At 48.4% G+C, this 24,886-nt stretch overlaps 1 protein-coding gene across 1 annotated transcript in view; it reads left to right on the forward strand.

Annotated features, from left to right (window-relative positions):
- UBA7 (ubiquitin like modifier activating enzyme 7) overlaps positions 1-24,886 on the forward strand; it is a 1,199,654-nt gene that overhangs the window by 955,846 nt on the left and 218,922 nt on the right. Inside the window, exon 23 of the mRNA XM_078661236.1 lies at positions 9,999-10,100. Within this exon, the coding sequence (XP_078517362.1) occupies positions 9,999-10,100 (102 nt within the window). The remainder of the gene's footprint in view (positions 1-9,998; positions 10,101-24,886) is intronic.

The raw sequence follows: 24,886 nt of genomic DNA on the forward strand, positions 1-24,886 counted from the left end.
CCTAGCAGAAGTTAGTGCAAGAAAAACAGGTCTAATATTAGAAGCCACTGTGAAATACTAAAATGTTTTCTTCATTAATTGACAACAGATAGCCTTCTTCTACAGAAAAGGACTATGCTAGAAGACTGTGATGAATTAAAATAGATTACAAATGCCAAGCAAGTAATTTGAGTGAGGAACCTCTGTACGCGAACAGAGCATGGATCGGGTAGCTCAGTGTGCGGTTGGTTTTTATTACAGAGTCAAAAAGGCTATTCTGGCACTTTATTTTCTGGCACAAAGCACCTGTGCTGAGGTGCGCATGTGCACTCTTGCCCTCATTATGTGGCGGGAAAGAGATCATGTATAGACCGCGTCCTCGCATGACATGTACACACCCATATACAGAGCACAGACAGCAGGGAAACAGGAATGAGACCATACTATACTGGGACTGACTTGTGGCACTTACAAGCCAAAGAACAGATGATATCAGCACAATAATGTAAACAATAATGGAATGAGGCGCAGTTAAGCAAAAAACAGTGCACCAAAGAAATAAGGATATGATTGAGGCCAAGCCTTTTGAGCTATCAGAGGAAAAACATTGTAAAAACAGGTAGAATTAAAAGATTTAGTTCTGCCAAAGCAGATGCAACCTGAAAGTTTGGACCGTTATTCTTCATCATTTCAAATGCCTTTTTCTTCATTCAAAAACACTCCCCAGAAACCCATTCACCGGTCACCCTCCCTAAGCACTCATTAATGTTTTGGACCTCAGCAAAGTGAACCTCTACAACACCCTCCTCATTGGTCTGCTCCACTGCACCTACCGACCCCTTGAAAAAGTCCCCTCCATCATCAGCACTGTGCCCACCCTACCACACTCTCCCAGCACAGTTCTCTTCCAGCACAAAGCTTTCAGGCCACCAGGATGTTAAACATCCTCACATAACTTTCTGGTTCCAGTCTTCAATTGCATCCATGGCCTTGCTCCATCTTCTGAGAACATCAGATCACCAATCCTCTACTATTGTGCCTTTCTCAGATGCAGTGTCTGCTCCAGGTGTACATTATTCCACCCACCCTTACCTTTTGTACAAAATCACATCGATTCTGTAACTTCTCCTGCCAGTGTCGAAGCCTTCTATTGTCGACCTTAGGACAACTACTTCCTTGAACTAACCCAAAACAGTTCAGGGCTCCACCAAATCAGACTGGAAGGATCCCTTAAAAATAGCCCCGCCTTCTGGGTCCTAAGCAAAGTAGGTTTTGCATCATTTTAAACACGTTGTGAACGTGGATGTTATTGTATTGTACTTGTCGTGTTACCTCTCATCTGACACCCTGGTTGATATGTCCACACACCATCCACATTATTGTGTATTTCTATGACACAACATGCGATCTATTATATTAAAAAAACTTCTCATGTATGACTTCCATTGGAAGCAACTATTGTTAATAATCAGATCAAAATATGGTTCTTTAGTGGTGAGATTTAACAACAGTGGGAAACAAGTTATTACCCGTGTTGCTAAGGGCCTAATTATGAGTTTGGCGGTCCGATGGACCATTGCGGTGGCGGTGCGGCTACCGCTGTATTCCGAGTTGGGCAGTCGGACTACCACAGGGTTGCCTCAACCGCCGGGGATTCGCAATCCCTCGACAGTGGCGCGGTGGTTTGCGGCATCAATATGCTGGTGGTGCCGCTGCAGCACCACCAAGCATATTCTGAGTATCCAGACCTCCACACTTTTCATGACGGTGAGGCCGCCATGAGAAGTGTGTCCGTCTGGAAACTAAGGAGGCCTTATAGGGCCCCCTGTTACCCCTGTGCATAGGGTGCATGCAGGGGAACACATTATGTGCCCCCCCCCCTGTCTGAATGCACCGTTGTTCCTGCACAGCATTGACTGCACGTGTCCATGCCTTGCAGGCAATTGCTTGGCAGCCCCAAGGCGATGCCCTGCTAAGGCTCACATATGAGTCTTAGCACTGCACGGCCGTGTTCCGGCCGTGTTCCCGCCAGAGCACCGCTTGCCAGACCAGGAGAAAACTCTTAATCTGGTCGGTGGTTGAGTTTCCTGGTGTGGGAGCGGGGTGCTGTCGGGGCAACCCGCTCCCACATCACCAAAGTTGTAATCAGGCCCTAAGTGACGTGGGAAGTGCTGTTTCTTACACTGTGTTTGCTGCTCGTCCCCAGGGTCCTGAGAAGAGCGAGGAGATGGCAGTTCTCAGTCTTCCCACACTCTTTGCTGCTTCTCTTGGGTCTCTGTAGACCCGAGGGAGATGAGGGAATGCTGGTGGCTCTTCCGCTGCTGACCACTGTCTCCCCTGACAAGGGAAAGCATGCTGCCTCTATTTTCTGTGTGAGAGTGGAGGACGCTGCTTCCTTTGGAGAGGGAGGGAAGATAAATATGGTGGTGTGGATGGGCGGCAGGAGGCCAGGTATTTTTGTATGTGTATTTCAGCGAAGGAAGGGAGAGAGTTTAAGATGTGGGTGGGTGGCTGAGGACGAGTTATGTTTTTTTGGCCCTGGGAAAGGCACATGCTTAATTTGAGCCGGTGGTTTCTGGTGCTCTGCCCTGGCACTTAATCATCACCACCAACACATTTCATGAGCACAAGTGAAGTACACATTCACGGGGAGATTAAGTGATTTGTCCAGAATCACAGGATGCCGAGCCAACTCCAAAACTCGACCTGGTTCCTCAGATCCGAAGTTGGCAGCTCTGGCTATTACTCCACACCCACTCCCCACTTGCAGTAGTTGGTTCTGTTTTAGGCGGAGCTAACAGGAGAAATGGGCTGGTGCAAGCTGCCTCTTGACGAGAGCCCCCGCACTTCTTTTTTTTTTTTTTTTTTTACAAAGTAACCACTGTTTAGAGGGTGGTGTGGGTGAGTGTCAGGAAGCCAGGTATGTATTTTGCTACTGTGGGTAAGGCAAGCTCATTGCAGAGAGTTTGTCGGGGAGGGTGGCAGGATTCTAAGTGCAATTTTATATTTGGGAAGAAGTGGGAAGAGTAATTCTGAGAGGAGGCCACCGTTCTAAAAATTTGGCTGGTGGAGGGGAAGGTTGGCCACAGTGCGGCAGAACACCAGGGTAATGTAGGACAGTGGTGAGCGCAGGTGAGGTCATGTTATGTATGAATCCTCTGCTACTGCACAGCTGGTGACAGCATTGGGAGATGAAATGTAAGTGGCCATACATAACTTAAACCTGAAAATGCAATGTTTTTCACCTCGGGGTCCTAAGTCGTACAGGCAATTCGGGCTTCTCTCTCGTGTATTTGCTGTCACTCAGACTCCCCCAAATAATTACATCCATGTTATTTTCAGTTATTCAGCTATAATTATAGCTGTATAATAGCTCTCTCTGAAACATTATTGCTTGAAAGATTTTAATAATACACATAGAAATGCAACTGAGATAGGACTACATTTGGAAATAAGCATCTGTCTCAATTCGAGGTCTGCTGGCTTCGTGAACACAGAAATGAAAAGGCATTGGTCCTTTTGCCAAGAACTTTTGAGGTCATTTCTGACCTGGAGGCGCTTTAGATGTCTCGCCAGCCTCATGTTTTCCAAAAATCCTAATAAAAATACGTACGTATGTACAGTGAGCAGTTGTCAGTCAGTCCTTTTCATCTCTTGATTTGTTCAAGTGTAATTTACATTCTGCTTGCAATCACAACAACATACAGCCTGGGGTGCTGGGTTAGCCCAATTCATCCCTTGGCTCTCTTGGATTGTGAATAACATAATTTTTCCTGATCACATGTGCAGCGCTGCCTGAAAAGGAGTTAGTTCACTTTAGCTCAGCAATTTATTTTATACAATAACTGTATTTGTACAAGTTTGTGCATGTGTTTACAACGCAAACAAAAATGCACGTTTGACATGGCCAATACTTTTGGTGTTGCCAATGCTTGTTTTTACCCCTAAAATATTTAAATGCTTAATTGCCATGCCTGTGTACATTTGGCAAAGGCCAGGCAGGAAGACGCATAATTATATTTGCCCATTAAAATTAGAATATAATGCGTACAGAGTTTAAGTCTGTGAGCATAGCGGCTTACTACCCCTGACGAGGCATTGAAGCGCTTTTCGGCGAGTAGCCCGCTACTCCGGAACCCAAAAAGGATAAGTGGTGAATTATTCTAGGGAAAAATTAAATTAATTTGAGCTGTGGACATGTTAGTCTGTTATTTGGATTGAAAAAGGATAGTGGAGGGATGGAAGAGGGAAGGGTTTGCTTTTATATAGCACTTGCTACCCCTGATGAAGCATGAAATGTGTTTTTGGCGAGTAGCACGTTGCTCCGTAACCCACACAGGATTCGCAGTGAATTAGTATAGGGAAATATTAAATGAATTTGAGCGGTGGACATGTGAGTGTGTTAGCTGGATTGAAAAGGGTAGTGGGGGATAGAAGAATAAATAATCTCGAAAGTGTTAATTTGGAGATCATGGCAGCAGGAGGAGGTTTGGGGTCGACGTGACCAGCCATTAAAGTTTTCTCCAATATAGATGACACCGTCATGATGTCTACATTGAGGAACTCTGGTGCTGTAAAGCCGGGTCTGGTGGCACAGTGGATAAATGCATCCACGGTAGGAGTCTGTGTTCGACCTCATGGTCACAGGTTCTAATCCCGGCGGGTCCACTCAACCTTTCATCCATCTGAGGTCGATAAAATGAGTACCATTGAGTTGGGTAACAATATACATTTGTTATTCAGCGCCTTGAGACCTTCGGGTGATACGTGCGCTATACAAACGTACATGTTATATGTAAATGGTTGACTCATGCATGTGTTTCCTTGCCCTTACTCTTCCGTTAGTGCCGGAACACACTCTTGAGTAGCTGTGCGCTTTATAAACCCCATTTAACCTAACGTAGGGAGCTATATGTGGGACTAAAACATCAGATACTCGGGACTTCTATTCCTGCAGTGTGGGTGTGTGCGTACAAAAGATGACTTTTGCGTTGTAGTCTAGTCAGTGACCACATCACTTTGTCCTTTACTTTACTGTGATGATTGGATTTTTCACAATTTTATGACTTCAGTGATGTAACATTGAGGGCAGCACCAACACTCTGAAAATTGTTCTAGCGCCACTGGCTTGGGTGCCTTTATTTGCCCTTTTCATGCTTTCTGGCCTGGGTGCCTTTCTGGGACATTTCCATGCTTCCTGGTCTGAGTACTTATGTGTCAGATTTCCATGCTTTCTGGCATGGATGTCTATGTTTGATATTTCCACGTTGTATGGCACTAATAGGTATGACTTGAGATATGGAAATTCAAACTGCCCAGCCAGTCACTACCTATTCTTTTGACTTAGGTACCTTTAGGACTTTTGGGGGAGATTAAATTATTCTGTGCTTTATGTTAAGATACAAATCTTTAATTAAAAAGTAATTTTTTGAATATATGCCTCTTTTCTAATCTCTGTCTCGTCTGTGTGATACAGAACTACATTTGGAAACGCCAGTTAAGTTCCATGTTTTTTACTATTCTAAATGTCTAATAAATGCACATTTAGCTCCATGCCAGGAGTAAGTTATAGTAACAAGCCCAATTGTTAATAATCTTTTTTAATTGATTCTCTAAAAGTAATCGCTTTAACGAAATACTAACTCTGCTATTTATGAATCCCAAGCCCCTTCAGCCACTGGAACTGACAAAGTGACTCATTCAAGTGTATTTCATGATTTTATTCAGCTTATCTGTTTTGACTAGTGTTTTCACAACATTTTGGTTTCTTTTGTCACATAAGCTATGTAAAATGTGTCTCTTTGATCTCATAGACTCTATTAAAAGGGCATACCCTACCCCATTTTGTCCTTTCCCCAAATCAGCACATAGAGCACTGGAATTGTCCCTTTTCAATGCATTAGTGATTTTAGCTAATTTATTTCAAAATTGTGCTTTAAATGCACTTTTGATTGACTCTTTTTCAACATTTTTACAGGGCAGGGGAACCTCCTATCAAAACCTTAATATGAGGATGGCTCCCTTGCTGAAATTCATCTGACTTTTTGCAGTGCCAGTTGAGGATGAGGGTGGAGCTAATAGAATATGAAAATCACAAAGTCAAAAGGGCGTTGGACACGGGGGACTCGCTGTGGACGATACTCGTTACTGAGAACGAGTGGGCTTGGCGGCTTATCAAGGTCTGCCCATTTCTCTTAAATCAACTTCATCTCTACTCAGGAATTATTTCGTCAAGAACCCCTTATTCTTGTTGTCTTACTTTACTCAAACTACTTTGGAACCTGGTCCTACACAATTTGGTCGACGTTACAATTATCGCCTACACTTATTTGTGTGCGATTCTATCAATTTTGTGCATTACATGACTATTGGAACTTTGACTGAGTTTTAAACTGCCTGCCTGACTTGGACCAACATATTTCAGCTTGTGCAATATCCTTTTTTGACTCTGCCCTGACGAAGCTCCCAAGGTGGGGAGCGAAACGCGTTGGTTGTCCTGTGCACCCAAAAAAAAAAGATCAATAAAAAGAAGAATTTATTTTCAGAACATTTTGACTTTGTGATTTTCTTCACTACTGGTGCTACCTCTACAAGCCTTTTTTCAAGTTTTATCTGAAAATCCAGTGAGACCTAACCACAGCAGGTCTTGGAGGTTTAACAGCACAGATTTCTGAATACTTTATGGGACTGTTGAAGTAGAGGTGCTGATCCTTCGGTCCGCTGTGGTTTCCTTATTTTGCTGGAGCTAATAGAATAGTTGGGTGGAGCCAGTGGAGGAAGTGGGTGGAGTTAGAGAAAAGTAGGTGTGGCATCCGACAAAGATTTGAGCACCTGCACTTCATATTTTACAAATTAAGCACTGCATATAAAAGAGTAACATCTTTTATAGGCTCCTTAGTGGGGGCTCCTTATTGGCGTGATACCCTCTGTCCATTCTTCAGGCCATGTCACCTGCTTCACTCATTCTTCCACTTTGTGGTCCATTTAGCTGAACTCTGTCATCAAGCAAGGTGCCATTCTGGTTGTAAATTCAGAACGTCTTTAAAAGCATCAACTGATGCATATATGTTATGTTTTTGGGATTTATACAGCTTACAGCTACTCCAAAGAGTGTCCCGGCGCTATACAGACATAACAGCACCTTCAGGGAAGACCTATGCAGATTGTCGGAAGAACCAAGTCTTTAGTTTTTAGGTTTCGCCTGCGTAGGCTGCGCATGCGCACTCTCGCTGGCTAGATCTTATGACTTTGAGGAGCTTTCACTAGCAGGCTTTAAGCCCCGACCCTCTTTCCCATTGGCTGGCATCACCGTTTATGCTAAACGTGGCCAGCCATTGGGAAAGAGGTCATGGTGACGTACTCTTTTCTCTTTTTCTGCCGTCCCACTTGGACGGACTGCCCTGACTTACTGCTGGCGTAAAAGGTTTGTTATCTTTATGGGGCTAAACACATGGCCCCATAAAGATAATGAAAAACTTTTACGCCAGAAGGAAAGTAGGCCATCCAAGTGGGATGGCAGAAAAACAGAAAAGTCGTGGCGAGCGCTTGTTTACGTAGGAAAACGGCCAAAACTGCTAATCTTTGCATGTTTTTGCACCTTAGAATTTAACTTTAGAAAATTTGACACATTATCCTGTTTCTTTTGTGTTTCTGCACTTTCTCTTGCACTCGCTCTGATGTTCGCACTTTCTAGGGCAGAAGATGTGTGCGTGTCCTGCAGGGTCAGGCTTATGGTCGGTGTGCTCCCCGACCTGCTCTCTGTATCTGAGCACCACCCAGGGCAGCCTTGGCTCTGAGGGCTGGGTCTGGGCAGAGGTGTAAGGGGCGCTGTCAGAAACCTCTCATCGCCCCCACCCCCGCACTCTCCATCCAGCCGCCAGACACCTTCCCCGGCGCTGCACGCTGATTGCTGCGCCCTCCCATCCAGGTACTCGTCCAAGTTGCTCTCTCATTTCGCCTAGAGGTACCAATATGGCGGAGGTAAGCGGGAAAAATCAACTGAGACGGCCGATTACTGAGCGGAATCCCTGGGGCATGGATTGGGTTGGTGAACCCTGCGGGCTGCTGAGGGGGTCTCCTCGTGTCAGCATGAGCCACGCTCGGACCCAGAGGAGGACTGGGGACACCGCAGGGAGCGTCCGAAAGGGAGGGGGTGTAGGCCTCTGTGACCGGTGTCCCCTGTGCTGATCCCAGGGGGAGCGAGGTAGGAAAGGACTGAGGCTGCTCCTCCCACACACCCACTACGGTTCCGGGATCCTGTGCCTCAATGGATGCTGGCTGTCGTAGCCCGGTGCCGTTTATTTGGGCTGACATTATATACGTCTGCGCCGCCAGCATTATGTGACCAAGCCAAGGAGAGCCAGCGATGTCCACCTTCGCGGCTGCGGGCCCAGAAGCAGCAGCGGAACGCCCTGTGCCAGTGGCAGAGGGGGCACTAAGCGATCATATACCGGGAGGAACCTGTAGTCTGCGTTATTTAACTTTTTCCTTAGCAGCTGCTTTAGTTGACGTTAGACTGTGCGCGGCTACTTCCGTGGGTCTATTTTTTATAGCCAATAGCTCTCTCATAGCCTATTGGCTTTGCCAATGCTTATTGTCTTATTGTTTCTCTTCTATATATGGGGTTTCAGCATATCTCAAAATATATTATGATGGACAGTTTGGGCAGACAGCGTCCAAGAAAATACATTTCTATTATATTTTAAAGAGAAAATTGCGATGTAAACCATGGGGATATCAGAATAAAAGTATAATGATTTGAGATCAATTTGAATATCCTTATTCGGAAAGATATAAAATAAATACCCTATTGTAAAATAGTTAGGCCTAAGACGTTAACTGTATCTTTGTTGGAAATACGTTTGTCGCTACAAATGTAGGCACAGTGCATTTGTTTGCTTGTCACATAAGACCGATCCACATCACATTTTAACAATTTTGGCAGGAAGACTAAACCCTGTGACATCAAGGATTTTCTCACTAAAGCTTCGGTAAGCAGATCGCCCAAAAATTACACTTGCCTTCTAGGTTGTCAGCTCAATCTCTTGTGCATCACACTGTTCGTAATAGAAAACATAAGAATCCATTCCGACCCACGCATTACACCTTTTGACTTTTCATGTACCCTCTTCTGCCCACCCCCTACAAAGGGCAGGGAAGCTGCTAACGGTCGTGGCTTGATAATTAGGCAAATTTCATATGGTCTTGTCATTAGCCACATTCTGGGCAAGTTGATTCTGCATCCTCTCCAATATGTCAAAGAAATATGGGTATTTTAGTGTAGGCAGCGCCGCAGTGGCTTTTTTTTTTTTTTTTGTCAGTTTCGGCTTGGTATTCTGTTTGTGGTAGAATGTGGACTTCTTGCATCATGAGTATCTGAAAATGTATTTATCCCTTTCACCCAGTGCTGATCTGGAATGCAAACGTGACATTGCTGAAGATAAACCCAGCTTATTAGAGTCTCTTACTGATTACAGGTGGTGCTATGCTTGAAAGCCATTTAATTGGTTTCGGTGTAATTCTGCCCAGCACTAGAGTCTATACAGAACAAGCATTGAAAATGCAATAGGTCTCGCTTTGATTAAGTTAAAGCCATTTGCTTTGCTAATGGTATTGTATAGCAAAGCAAATGGCTTTAACTTAATAAAAGGTGAGACCTATTGCATTTGTAATGCTTGTTTCTTAAAGGCAGAGAGATCACGCGTAGTGCGCAGCTCCCACGCTCTTGCCGACTGACATGTTGGTCAAGCCCATAAAAGAAAATAATTCATGTCATCTGTTACCACCCAGATGCATATCTTGAGAAAACCAGTTGTTATTCGCTGGCATTGTTACTGTTTAGGGTGTCTACTCATATGAACCAGTCGGAATTTGCCCAGCTCAACCAAAAGGAGGCTGATAGGATTTTCCTGCCTGTCTCCAATGTTCCCATCTGCTTCGTAGTATGATAAGTGACATGTTATGTTGTGTTGATTCTCCTCTCAAAGTTGTATTCTCTCTGTTCCTTCTCCTCCCTTCAGTTCCACCAGAAGGAGTACACATTGTGGGATCGATTTGATGTGCTGGGGGTTAAAGCAGACGGACAGGAAATGACACTTAAGGAACTTCTGGACAATCTTAAGGTAATTACTAAGATTCATTCTCATAATATAACTTATATTGCCATTCTAGTTGGATTATATCAGGCGAGATTTTTCTAAAGGGATACAAAAAATGTAATGTCAGACATTCATAGCTGTTTTAGGTAAGATGTATGCACATATATCCCCACATTACACATTTTTCAATAATCCATTTTAAGATTGCCAATGCTTTATTGAACAGTCATACTTGTTATGGCATTAGCTTGACATCGTGTAGAAAGACTTCACATTCCTGCCTTTTAGATATTGAGCGTTCACCTAAGTCAATTTACCTTTACATAATTGTGGGTCTTATTCAAGTGGAATCTATTTCTAACTTTACTAGGAACATATTGAGCAATGCACTTTTTTACCGTTCCCCTCTTTGAGAACCTAGAAGACATCCAAACAGATGCCCTCCGATGTTCATCGGATTTTTTATTTAACCCCTTCCATGCTGATGAAGGCGCCCAGCCGTCATGCATCACGGTGGGCATGTGCTGATGACGGCTGGGGGCCGTCATGAACCCGCCCACTCATTAAAACGGTCGCACAGGCGCAGAATCACGGCCGCGCCCAAGGGGTTAACTAAAGCTTGCCGTAAAACCTTCTACGTGTATCCAATGGAAGAGTAAATACGCAGAGAGGAACAGTGAAACAGGGGTCTTGTTTACTTATTTATCAGGGACATGTTTCCAGTTTGCCTGGTTTTTGTCAATATGTTGTCAATTATGTCAGATACACCATACCCCTAATTTGAAACTACATGCAACAAGAGCAGTCAGATGACTTCAGAATGCTGATTCGTAGAGACTCCTTAATTCCATGAACCACATCTGTTGTCGAATTTGGATTGCCCTGATACAGTAGAAAGCTTATCCTATAGTTTTGTTCCACTGTGAATTGTTTTACTGATAAGCATTGATTCCGGGTGGAGTCACAAGTATAATTCAAGAATCCCTTCATTCTATACAATCACACGCATGGCCATGTTCCATTTTACCCTATATAGAGCATTAAAATATACTAACCAGGAGAAACATACGGTTATAATCCCCACTCCTATTACAACAGAGGTATCCTACGTAGGCCCGACAGCCTAATCTACAACACATTTTCAGAATAACTCCTGACTATGTGATTGGTTTTCATTAATTTCCTTATGAAGAAGTCCTCAAAATCTGACATGGATTCACCCCTACAGGATCTACGTTGGACATGCCTAGGAAGGGTTGTAAAAAGCTGCTGCAATTACTTAGCAAATGGACCCCTTGTAAAAAAAAGTCTTTTTATAGACAGAGATCATGTCTTAATCTGCGGTTTAAAAGAATGTTAGAAACCTGTTTGTTGTAATGTGATGAAGAGTGTGCTTCCCAAAGTAGTCAGTACTACCTGAGGGGCCTGAGTAACTTTGTAATTTATTTCAAATAAAGTGTAAAGCACAAAGAGGTTCTTAACATCACCCTGTTCAGAATAGGACCAAGTGTCGTATATATGCAAGTTGTTTGTTGAAGCACTATGGTTTTGGGCCTAATGGGAAACTTTCAGGTCAGGCCTCAGAAATAAAATAACTATACCTGAGTATGCCCCCCTGGAGGGTCGCCTGTTGCAAGAACAGGTTCCCAATAAATTGGTATCCCTGACGTATAAAACTTTGATTAATAATGCATCAGACGGGTTAGGGAAACTGAGGACGGCCTGGGAGCAGAATGTGGGCGACATGGACACCATAGACTGGGAGACGGCCTTGATGCATCACAGGGAGGTTGCGATTAAGACCCGGTTACGCCTCATCCAATATAAAATACTACACAGGGTCTAATAGGACAGGGTTAGAATGCACCGCATGGAGAGAGCTAGTGATCCCTACTGCTTGAGGTGCGGATACCCACAGGGAACCTTTTTTCATACCCTATGGGAGTGCCCCACCATAGGCACGTACTGGACTCATATATTAGGCGAGCTAAGTAAGATCCTGGAGGTGACGCTACCGATGGACACAAAATTTGTGCTACTGGGAATTACAACCGAAATAGATCTGACCCGCCCACACCTGATCTTTGCCGTGCTAGCCTTGGTGGTGGCGAAGAGAGATGTGGCACGTGAATGGGGAGCTCCATTGCCCCCAGAGGTGGGAGAATGGCGGAGAGGAATGGACATGTATATGGCGGCAGAGAGAGTGACATATAAAGCTTGGGGCTGCCCCCGTAAGTTTCAAAGGGTCTGAGGGAAATGGAGAAAATACCATGGGTTTGATGCAGGGTTGGGGACTGACTGAGAGGCCGCCGGAAACATCGGCCAGGATATCGCCCTGGGCCCACGGCCTATGGCTCAAGAAACTAGATATACAGTTACCCCCTTTGGCAATGGGCACAGGTGGGATCATGGTGCCCGGCGGGCTGGGAACGGATGATGCTAAATTGATGCATGCAATTCTAACGCAGTGGATGGGGGCAGGGGGACAGGGGAGTGCTGGGTGAGCTGGAAAATTCATTGTGATATGACAATTATTTGTGACTTGATTCAAAATGACAATAAAAACAGTTTAAAAAAAAAAAGAAATGAAATAACTAACAATTTCTAAGGAAACTGGTATGTCTTAAATCCCACAACTCTAAAGCCTGCTGGAGTGTTGCTAGAGGTTTTATATGATCATGGTCAAAATTGAGCTCGAGCAACCGGTTTCCTCAAATTTTCCAATATGAATTGCGTTCCAGGTTGTTAAACCCGAATTGGCAATTTTTTTAATTTTGAAAAAAAAGCATCATATTTGTTTTGTCCCGAATCACTTAGCTGCCTTTTTAAAGGAGAGATCCCTTTAAGCCCCTTTCCCTTACCATCATCATTGAATCTTTATTTCGACATTTTTTCAGTCATAAAAGATTACAGTAAAAACAATATACAAAAGCAAAAAACATAAAATTATCATTTCATAAAAACAGATTATCAAGCGAAGTATGCAGTCACTATGTAAAGTCACCCCTGGGTACCACTGTAATGAGGGAACATCTTTTGGACCACATTGCTAAAAGGAACTTTGAGAGTGCAAAAACTATATGTGGTGATGTATCAGTCTTATAGACTCTCATTGCAACAGAGCATTTATCAAATCCCATATTCATACATAGGGGTACCAGCCAATACTTTCTGGCTTTTCTGTAAACAGGGCCGAAGAAGAGCATGTGCAATTCATCCTCCTTGGTCGCACCACACCCAGGGCAGGATTTGCTCGTGGAAATAGACCACTTGCCTACGAATGCACCTAGTGGTAGTGTTCCATGCCTCCATTGAATGTATAACTTCGATGCTCCTACTGGATAGATAACATTCAAAACTCCTCAAAAGCATAAGAGTGTTTGAGTGTTAAAAAAGTTGTTGTCAAAGAGCCAGCTTTGGAGTCATGCAACCATATATTCTGTTTGTAATCCATGAAGGACTTCGCAAGCATTTTGCCTGAAACCCCCCTGCATGCCCGTTCTGTATCATACCAGAGGTCCGATAGTCCCATTTTCCCTAGTTCGTTTTTCACGAATGCAAGCCAGGGGATTTTTGCTGCACTACCATGGCTCAACACATCCTTTAATTCAAGCCTATAATTGGACAGTTCTGGGGTTATCCATAGCCTGTGCCAAAACCTTAAAGGTTTCAGAGCTAGCTCATCCTGGATAAAACTCAGTCCTAAATCCAATCTCAATGGGAGGAGAGGAGTACTTTGAGGGAGTGCAAGTAACTGCCTCATAAACTTATTCCCCACATTAACAATTTCAGGCCTACAGGAGTGCCCCCAAAGTTCCCCACCATAAAGGGCCAATGCCCTCGCCTTGACTTTGTAGATCTCCAGTGCGGGGCACACTGGCTTGAATGTAGATATATTTGACAATTTAAGGATGCCACCCACTAGTTGGGAGAGTTTGAGTTGGGATTTCACCTGTTGGGGACCCCAGGAAAGATTTTTATTGATCGTCACCCCCAGGTATTGAAAAGTCTGTATCCTCTCCAATCTAACCATACCCAGGAGCGGTGTTGGGCGGGTGAGTGCCGGAGGACTGAAGATCATAAATGTAGTCTTATCGGTGTTGATTTCCAGTCCACGGCAACGGCAAAAGTCGATAAAGCCATCCAGCACTCGCCGGATCCCCATGGGGGACTTGGAAAGCAGGAGGATGTCATCGGCAAACATTATCGCTGGCACCCTCCTGCCTGCCAATCTGGGTGCGTCGTTGTTGGGAACCGCATCCAAGTGCGATATGAAACCATTCACATAAAGGCAGAACAGGGTTGGTGCCAGGACGCACCCCTGCCTGACCCCGCTGGAAACTGGAAACCAGGACAACAGCACCCTTTCCCTTACCACCCTCAACCATTTTTATGCTTTGAATGTGTTGGGCCAGTGCCTCTCTTCTTCCTTTCTTTATCCATGGCGCTCCAATACCTGCCCTTCCCTAATGTCCCCGAAACCACTTCATTACCATTTTGTCCTTCCTACCTTGTTTCCTTTATTCTAATCTTTTTCTACCTTTCTCCCCTTGTAAAAATATATGTTGCATTTTCCGCCTTTTAAAAAAAAACGAAGGGGGCGTGGCCAAGATGGCGGGGTAGCAGGACGTGTCTGCTAGAGCTCCCGACCCCATCGGAAGCCCCGAGCCCTGAATGTACCTGCATTTTCCCCCCGGAGCCACGCAGACCGGCTCCGCGGATCGAGGAGCTAGCGACGGCCTGACATTCGCTTTCAGCGCGCGACTGCGTGCCGAATTCGCCGAGATCCCGGTGCCGTGCTTGGAGCCGGCGCAACCCACGGCGGAAGCAGTGCCCCGGCCCAGACAAGACAGCGAGTCGCCGGGAGGCTGGAAGGCACGGTGTGGACACGCCGCCGCTGTAGGTGGAGCTCTCTGACCCCGGCGGGCGGCGCGGCTATGCGCAGCGATCTGGAGCGGTGAGGTGCCTGGAGCGAGTCCCTGCCTTCCGACAAGCCAAGATGGCGGCAGATTGAGTGGTGGGTCCCCCGCTCGGACCGGCTGGAGGTCCACAAACTGTACGGAGGGCCCGCTGTCCAAGGCGGATTACCCCAGCTACCCAGAGGACGCCACCATCTGTGCGGTAAGCGCTGCATCTGGGGCTGACGCTTCACCGGCGGGATCCGGACGGTCTCCACGTCCGAGGTGCAGGCTGGACGGGGAGGGACCTACGCGAGCGCCCGGCTCAGAGGCCTACCCGGGCGGCGAGGGAGACGACACACAGCGCTTGGTAGCGCGGCCCCCTGGTGGACACGAACTGCTACTGCAGGAACACTATCACCCCCGGGCGAGGGGCACCCCAGGACCGCCGGAGGCGCTCTGCGCACGGGCTGTGGTACCCGCGTGGCCCGTGGTACCAGGAGTGCGTACTCTAAAGAACGCTGTGGACGGTGGAGCTGCCTGGAAGGGCTGTGGGCCGCGTGGGGCGCCTGGAGCGATAGACTCGCCGGCTGGGCCCCGGGGCCCGCAGCACACCGACCTATTGGCTGGATAAAGAGTAGAGCGACGCGAACGCCAGAGCGGCGGCCCGGCGGGGCCACGTGGAGGTCCTACCATAGCGCCTGACTGAGTGATCCCCTAACTGAAGCGGCCTACCGCCGGCAAAACACAGTGACCCACCAGTGGGGTGGCACCCCCGCTGCCTTGGCACCACTTCATGCACGCAACGGAGCGCCCGTGCAGCCCTGAATGCTCCAACTGCACCCCCTGAGACGCGCTGGTTGAGGTGGGACTCCCCCGGGGGGGCCGCGAGCCGCGCGGACGCCTGGTTTGGCCAGAGGGGGGATCTGACCGGGCGCCCGGTGCCCACGGCATCAGCTGGACATCGCGACGGAGGTCACAACGGTCTCACCCGAGCCAGAGAAGCGGCGGCAGGCTCTCCGTGGGGGCATCAACGGCAAAACCCCCCCCGCCTCTGGCTGAAGGGGGCCTTCTGACTCGGACCAGTGGGGCTCCTCTGGACGGTGGCGACTTCTCATCCGCCCTGCGCTGGGTACGGGTTCCTTGAGGCCCGGTTTCCACGTACAGGAAGAAACAGACTGGTGGGGAGACCTGGACTATGGCGGGCCAAAGGGGAGGGAAACGCAACGATCGCACCGACCGCACGCTCCCGGAGATGCTTAACAGACAGCTGGCCAAGGGGGACAGAGCCTCTTCTTCGCCTGGAGCTGCAGGAGGCTCACAATCTGGCGCAGCAGCGGAACCCCCGGTAACCAGATCCTTTTTGGAATCTCTCTTTGGCACGCTGAGGGAGGACTTCCAAACCCTCAAACGGGAAGTTGCGGGGGAGGTGCGTGAGGTCCGCAGGGAGGTGGAGGGCCTAGGAGAGAGAGTGGACACTGTGGAGACCTCTGCGCACAGGCAAGCTGAAGAGATCACCCTTCTCCAGCAGGAAGTTCTGACCCTTCGAGAACAACACCTGGACCTCCAATTACACAACGAGGACTTAGAAAACAGGTCACGAAGGAATAACATTAGGGTCCGGGGTGTGCCATCCTCGGAAGAGAACCAGGACATTGTTCAGTACCTGCAAGAACTCTTCCGCATGGTCCTGGCGGAAGGGGACGACTTCCCCATTAGAATCGACAGAGCGCACAGGGTAGGTCCCACTAGAAGATCTAATGGTCCCCCTCCGGACATCCTGGCGTTCCTCCCGGACTTCCCGCTGAAAGAAAAAATCATGGCGGGGGCCCGCAAGGTGCGTTCTCTCACTTTCCGGGATCACCCCGTGGCCTTATACCAAGACCTGTCTGCAATCACGCTTCAGAGGCGCAAGTCGTTCAAGATTGTGACAGACTTCCTCAGACAGCATGAGACGCCCTACTCGTGGGGGCACCCCTTTCGTATTATCTTCAAGTGGCAGGGAGAGACGCACCATGTCCGGAATCTCCAGGACGCCTGCGAAATCCTGAGCATCATCGCAGAGGAGGAGGACGCCCGTACGCCTAGACGGAGGCGCACAACCGACGACGGCTGGCATCGCGCTGCGAGCAGGAGGAGGAGGACGGTGGACACGGCGCGGAGACCAGGGTCTCCAACGATTAGGGCGGAACAAGAAGCCGCCGTCCGGACTGCATCTACGGTGTTTGAGGGTCCGGAGGAGGTGGCACTGACCGCTTGACTATGCTCCGGGGGGAACTCACAGTAGCAATATTTCCATGGCGGGCTTGGGTGCTCGATGGGGGGGGGGGTGAAGGTGTGACCACGTGTGGCTGGACGTCCATTAAGGTAACATTCCACGGACTGGTCCGCTTGGGCTTGTCCGGGACTATTTCAAAAGTTTTGGATACGCGGGTGTGGGGGGGAAGCATGACCCGGGGGTTGATGCTGAGGGCGATGACCGAGGGTTGGGAGGCGTTGTGGTGGGTTTTGAGTGATGGGGGAAGGGGGGTTTGTTTAGAGTTGGGGATGGGGGTTGTTGGGGGGGAGAGTTGGAAGTTACCTGGCCCAGTGCTTCTACCGTATTTGAGAATGCTAGCGCAGGCGCTCGTATTTGCCTGGCAGTCGTCCTGTTCTCACACACTCTGGTTAGCGCACACAGGCTGAACAGTCCGATCCATCCATGGCAGAATTGAAGATACTGACCCTGAATGTTAAGGGGTTAAACAACCCTACGAAAAGGAGAGCCATCCTATCCTTATTAGAAAACTCTCGGGCGGACATATGTCTGCTCCAAGAGACCCACTTGTTAACTGCTGATTGCCACAGAATGAGGTCCCATCATTTCCCTACACAGTTCTTTTCCTCTAATACCACTAAAACTGCAGGGGTGGCTATCCTCCTATCCAAATCGTTTACAGGTGAGGTGTTGCACAAATTGGTCGAACAAAAAGGTAGACTTCTTGCCTACAGACTTAAAGTGGGTACTCTCACGTTCACTGTCGGCACCGTTTACGCCCCGAATGAACAGCAAGATAGATTTCTATGCGGGGCTCTAGAGGAGGTTACGGCTTCACCGGACACGCACATCATGCTAGGGGGGGACATTAATTTGGTCTTTGACTCAGCGAAAGATAGATCGGCGCAGCGATCTCCGCAGGCTGGGGAACTCTCGCAGGCGATCAAGGCTCAGTTAGTTGAATCCGATCTGCACGATCTCTGGCGCGAACTTCACCCTACTGACATAGATTTCTCCTACTATTCGCATGCACATAAAACTTATGCCAGACTTGATTATCTACTGGTCTCCGGCCCTGTTCGTAGCCTTGCCACGGCCTCGGAAATGGGTGTTTTATCTCTGTCGGATCATGCACCGGTCTCGGGGACCCTACAACTCCAGCCGAGCTCAGCCCGGAGGGGGGTTTGGAGGCTTCGGGACACCCTCCTGCACAGGAAGGAAGTGGTGCAGAGCATTAATGATTCGATCAAGGACTATCAGCTGCATAACTCCAACGCTGATACTTCCATGTCGACTCAGTGGGGGGCTCTCAAGGCGGTGCTGCGGGGAGAATTTATTGCGATCTCGGCGGCGGATAACCGTGAGAGGAAACGGAAACGGGACGAACTTACACGGAAAGTCAGGGAATTGGAGACCGTACACCGCCGCACTGGGGCTCCGAGGGTCTGGAAACAGCTGAAAGCTGCGAGGAAACTCCTGTCCTCATTGGACCTTGATAGGGCGGAATATGCAGCATTGCGCCTCAAACACGCATACTATACTGGGGGGGACCGGTGTGGCCGCCTGCTGGCAACCAAGCTGAGAGTGGCCCATCAGAGTCGCCAGGTGAAGGAACTGACGGGATTTGCAGGTCAGGGGGTCACGGGTGACGCCGAAATTGCCGAGACCTTTCGCCGCTTCTATGCTGATCTGTACAGAGCGGACGACACCAATATGGAGGACGCGGAGGAGTACCTAGATTCGGTGGCCCTCCCGTCACTGACCCAAGAGCAGGCAGCCTATCTGGAGAGAGAGATTACGATCGAGGAGGTGATTACGGCGATTTCTAGACTCAAATTAGGGAAAGCCCCTGGCCCGGATGGCTATACAGCCCTCTTTTATAGGACGTTCTGCGGGACGTTAAGCCCTATCTTGACCACACTATTTAACTCCTTCTCTGACCCTGGCACTATCTCTCCGGATCTGCTACGGGCGACAGTGTCTGTCATTCCCAAGCCAGGGAAGGACAGGAAGCAGTGCGGCTCGTATAGGCCAATCTCCTTGCTAAATTTAGACCTGAAACTCTATACTGGAATTCTAGCGGCGAGGTTGGCACAGCACCTCCCTGGCCTCATTGAACCGGATCAAGCCGGTTTCGTACCTGGACGGCAGACGGTGGACAACACTAAACGTATAGTTCACGTCTTGGAAAAAGCCTCCCGTATCCCAGGGGAGCGAATGCTCCTCTCAGTCGATGCGGAAAAGGCATTCGACCGGGTGCACTGGCCTTACCTCGAACGGGTCATGGCGAAGCTGGGGATGGGGGAAAAGTTCCGAACCATGGTCTTTAATTGCTACAAATACCCCTCGGCCGCAGTCCGCGTGAATGGTTGCGGCTCACAGCGGTTTGACATCGAACGCGGCACGAGACAGGGTTGTCCCCTCTCCCCCCTCCTCTTCGCGCTCTACATGGAGCCCTTTGCCCACCGAGTGCGGCAAAACGTGGCCGTTACCGGAGTACGAATGGGGGGTTTCACCCACGAAATCAGCCTTTACGCAGACGACGTTATCTTCGCGTTGGAAAACCCGAGGCAGGCCCTACCCGCCTGTATGGCGGAGCTCCAAGCTTTTGAGAAGGTAGCAGGCTTTCGGATGAATGTGGAGAAATCCACAGCTCTAGACATCTCCTTGACTCTGTCCACGAGGAACGACCTACAAAGGCTCTTCCCACTGCGGTGGTCGAAAGATCAGGTGCAATATCTAGGGATTACGTTAGCTCCCACGTTGCAGGCCATGGTCTCCCTTAATTATGAGGCGGTTGGCAGAAAGGTGAGAGATGAATTAAGACGATGGAACAAAGGCACGCTTTCCTGGCTGGGTAGAGTGGCAGCGATCAAAATGACGGTCTTGCCCCAAATTCTGTATCTGTTCCGGGCACTGCCCTTGCAACCACCTACGGGCTGGATTCCACAAATGCAAACTGACGTGTCCCGATTTGTGTGGCAGGGCCGTAAACCCCGAATGCGCCGCACTCTCACGACGTTGACACCGGAATCTGGAGGACTGGGAGTCCCCGACCTCCGCAAATATTTCCAGGCGGCCCAGTTAAGATACCTGGTGGAATGGAGCAGGTGGGAGTCCGATAAACACTGGCTCTTCCAGGATCAGGCAGTGGCCGGACGCCCCTTGCAGGAAATACCCTTCCTCCGCCGCCCACACCGCCCCCCGAACCTCTATGCTTCTTACGTAACGCGGGTCCCGATGCAAGTATGGGACGCCACGAATCGCACGTTTGACCTCACCACGTTCCCCTCACCTCTCACACCTTTTGTAGACAATCCCGACTTCACACCGGGGATGGAACACGGGGCCTTTTCACATTGGAGAGATAAGGGCTGTAGGGCACTCGTCCATATGTACGCGACGGATGGAATTATTCCCTTTCACAGCCTTAAAGATACTTATCAGTTAACCGAATCTGACCGCATGAGATACTGGCAGGTCCGACACTGGGCCTTGCAGCCGAGTGTGAGGGACTCTGCAGACAGGAGGCTCCTCCCATATGAGCGATGGCTAATCACCCGCACCTCAGACTCTAAACTTATCACTGACCTATACAAATTGCTTCAGCTCCCGTCTTCACACTTCTATATTCCCGGCAGAGAGCGATGGAATAGAGAACTGGGGAGAACGCTTAGTCTTAAAGAATGGGAACGTATTTCATACAGAGCACGTCACTCGGCCTACCATGTAGGCCTCACAGAAACCTTCACGAAGATATCCACCTACTGGTATCACACCCCAGAAAGACTACACGAAATGAACAGGCTTCTTAGCGATAGATGCTGGCGGGAGTGCGGGCAGGTGGGCACACTGACACACATCCTCTGGGACTGCCCAGCACTACAAGCCTACTGGTCGATGGTGATAGACGAAGTTGATAAAAGCTTCGAGATCGAACTGCCCCGTTTCCCAGCGTATACCCTACTGGGTCTACCAAACGACTTAATGTACCCGCTAAAATCTAAGAGGGGGAGGCAGATAGCCGTTATGCTGGGCTCGGCGGTACAAAACATTCTGATTCACTGGCGCACGACCACCACTCCCTTTCGCACGGGCTGGCTGCACAGGTTGTGGCATGTTCTGGGAATGGAAAAAATGTCTCTCACGCTGGCAGGAGACGTGACTGGTTTTGAGGAACTGTGGCAACCCTTTCATTCATTACTGGCTTCAGAATTCACCGAAATCACATGCCCGAGATACCTCAGGTCATTGCGGCTTACACCCCCTTTGTGAGGCATGGTTTCCTTTGGGTGGAGGCCTCCAGGGACTCACGGATATGTGCGGGGTGGGTGAGACGAAGGATGATTGATTGCTTTCATGCTACACAGCACTGGGCGGGGAGGGAGGGGAGGGGAAAGTTTGTTGGGGCATGTTGTTCTGTTCATAGAGGTACAGGCCCATAGGGCGACGCTTTTTTCTTGTTTTTCTCTTCCCCTTTTTTTTTTATCTTTTCTTGTATATGCCTTTGTGCGGAGAGCAGGACATTGAAACAGCCCTGGGGCTGGGACATTAGCATTTCTGGTCTTGAGCTGCCTCTTGCAGTACCCAGTGCATGTATGTAATCTGCATTCTATGTGAACTGTACCTTTCTAATAAAATGCTTTAAACATTAAAAAAAAACGAAGGCCCTGATTACGATGGCGGTCGGATGAGCATCCGAACTCCATCACTGCGGGAATTCAAAACGCCTGATATTTAGTCGACACTTCCATCCACCTAATTACGATGCGATTGATATGTAGGCGGTTGGAAAAATGCCCTTTTTCATTGCGACTTGTGCTGCAGCCCAGAAAAGGGCCGCAGCACAAACCGCAATGGAAAAAGGCATTTTGCAAACATCCATGCTGGATGTTTGGGATTCACCATATGTGCCCTCCTGGCCCGATAGCGGAGGCCTCCGGGGACAAGGGCCCTGTTAGTGGCCCCCAAAGTCCCTTTCTGTCTGCCTTTACATGGCTGTCGGACCACCATGTAAAGGCCGAGAGAAAGGGACATCTTAATCCCCCATTTAAGGGATTACGCTCAGACCGAAACTCCTTGAGCCTGTCAGAGGTGTCGGTTGGTCGGTCCCTCCACCTGCTGCACTCCGACCGACAGCATCATAATGCGGCGGTCAGACCGCTAAGCTGGCTTCCGGGTGTACCGCCACTATGGCCTGTCGGTGGATTTTCGACCAACATCCTAATCGGGCCCTTAACCGCATGCGTGCGGGCGGAATTCCGCCCGTACTCTGAGTTTTTCAAAATCGCATGTTACGTGACGAGCTGGGCTCGTCATGAGCGTGCGAGGAGGCTACCTCATGACGAGCCCAGCTCGTCATGAGCGTGGAAGGGGTTAATCATTAAATGTTCTAACTTTTTTAGAAAGCTCCAGAAAAAGTCTGTTTTTTAAATACTAGGCTAGGGGTTTGATGGCAGTTTATCTGCAATTTCTTTGTATGAGTATTAATAACTTCATCAGAAATCGTTTTCACTATTTTGGAAATTCATTTAAACAGTCGCCAGCATTTATCCATCATGCTAATATCTTTCATTTTGTTTTCTCTCTGAAGGGGTAGAGCCGCTTGTAATGCTGTTAAACATCTACTACTCATCCACCTTATTGAGTATATTCCATCAGTAACCTTCTGTACCGTAAAATAATCTGTAATCACCCAATAAGTTAAAAATAAATACGAGTGAGCCTGAGGGGGTGGATTACTCTTTCTCAACGTGTCACAAGGTGTGTATCATGGACAGGCTTTAGTCCAGTAAGATACTGTTGAATGTGATTACGTAAAACCTTTGAACCCCAAAGACATTGAACTATGAGTGCACATTTATCAGTAAAATACTGTAATATATACGCATTTCACCTTTTTCCCTGACTCAAAAATAAATATGGATAAATAACAGTAAATTAAGAAAAATCTATTTCTGGATTACTACAGACTGAATTTCTAAAAATAGTTGATATATACAAAGAAATAAAGATTGATTTACCAATGTTACATATCCCCTGTGCTGATTGCAGGCTAGTGACCAATCAATTTGTGTTGTACCTAAGAGAGCAGTAGATAGCGATTTACAAACACAGAAAAACACAATATATGTGACTCGCGGCTCCAGGTGGGTCGGGACCCTGCCCTGCGGGAGACCTGAGGAGCCGTTCTACCACCGGGGGACTGCCTGCTGTTTGTTGCTCTCTGCCCCTGCTTTCTGTGTCCGGGGATTCGGCGGGTGCGGCGGCCGGGGACTGCGAGTACCAGCATTCCCTTGACCACCAACAGCTGGTACTCTTCCCCTGCCGGCCCCGCCTACCTGCCTAATTAAAACACTCCCTGTGTCCGTCCCGCGGGACGCACGCGGGACGAAGCGCGGGGCTAAGCCCGGGCAAAGGGCGGGCCCTCTGTGGCCCTCCGAGGCCAGAGGAGGACGGGACGGGCCACCCCACTTCGTTCTACCACAGAGGGAGGTATCGTGCGTTAAGAATATTATTATTTGTTAGTTTGGTTGACTTTTATTTTATTTTTTGACCTTTCTTTAAATTATTACAAGCACGATGCCCATATGGGAGGAACTTAACGCCCTGTGCGGTACAAAGTACGCCCCTGATCTCATAACCTCCCCATCTGTGGATTCTTTTTGTCTTAAAGGAAATGGCCCCGCTGATAAAGCTCACAACGAAGTAAATGCCGCTCCCCTGGGTTCTTACAATAGATGGAGGCATGACATCGAAACTAACTTTGGGAACAATACAAGTACACAAATACTGTGCAATGTTATACCATCACTTGCCAACCCAATAGCATTCATCGAGGACCCGGCCGCGGACAAACCTGAGGACCCCCTTTTGTCTCTGAATACGACTTTATTGGACAAAATCGAGCAACTGCTGGTTGCTACCATCTCTCCCTTGGTCACAAAAATGAATGATTTAGGGGATAGGCTGACCAATATTGAGTCAGTAATAAGAAAGCACTCGCTTCCAGCTACCATTAGGGCCACATGCGTCTGCCCTAACCCTATCACCGCCCCCGAAATGTATAAATCAGGTAATGAGGCCACCCAAATTCAGTCACTACGCTCACCTATTTCAAAAGGCCCCAAAGTATCTGTCAAACCTGCTCCAAAAACCCACAGAGTGGCTAGACCCGCCTCGGCAAGAATGCCATATATTAACCTGCCCCCTGAGGCCGCCCCGTATGTATCTGTCCTCTCTGGGGTCCCTGCTCTCACCCAGGGAACACGCGAATCCCAGCAGGATTTGCTAAATAAGGCCACCTATTGGCTAAAAAAGAATAGACCGCTGCCGCCGGGGCTAGACGGGGGTATCTTGAGTGTCAGGAGGGTGGGATGGCTAGGGACGCTGCCCAAATGCACTGCTGGGGATCTGGTACTAATTAAATTTAAAAACACTAATGTTGTCCCCTTTTTGCGAGCTTGTACCCCCAATGATAGACAAGGCACAATTCGCGTTTGGGATTTATATGATTTTTACCCGAGCTCCCCGCACATTATGGAATGCCCCTAATTTATTTTTGTACTCTTTATGATTATTGATCTCCTTTATTCAAGAGTTGGAAATATATGAATATATGATTTATTACTTGTACTCATATGCACTGTATAAAC

Source organism: Lissotriton helveticus, chromosome 9 (genome assembly GCF_964261635.1).
Source record: "Lissotriton helveticus chromosome 9, aLisHel1.1, whole genome shotgun sequence".
Classification (NCBI taxonomy): domain Eukaryota; kingdom Metazoa; phylum Chordata; class Amphibia; order Caudata; family Salamandridae; genus Lissotriton; species Lissotriton helveticus.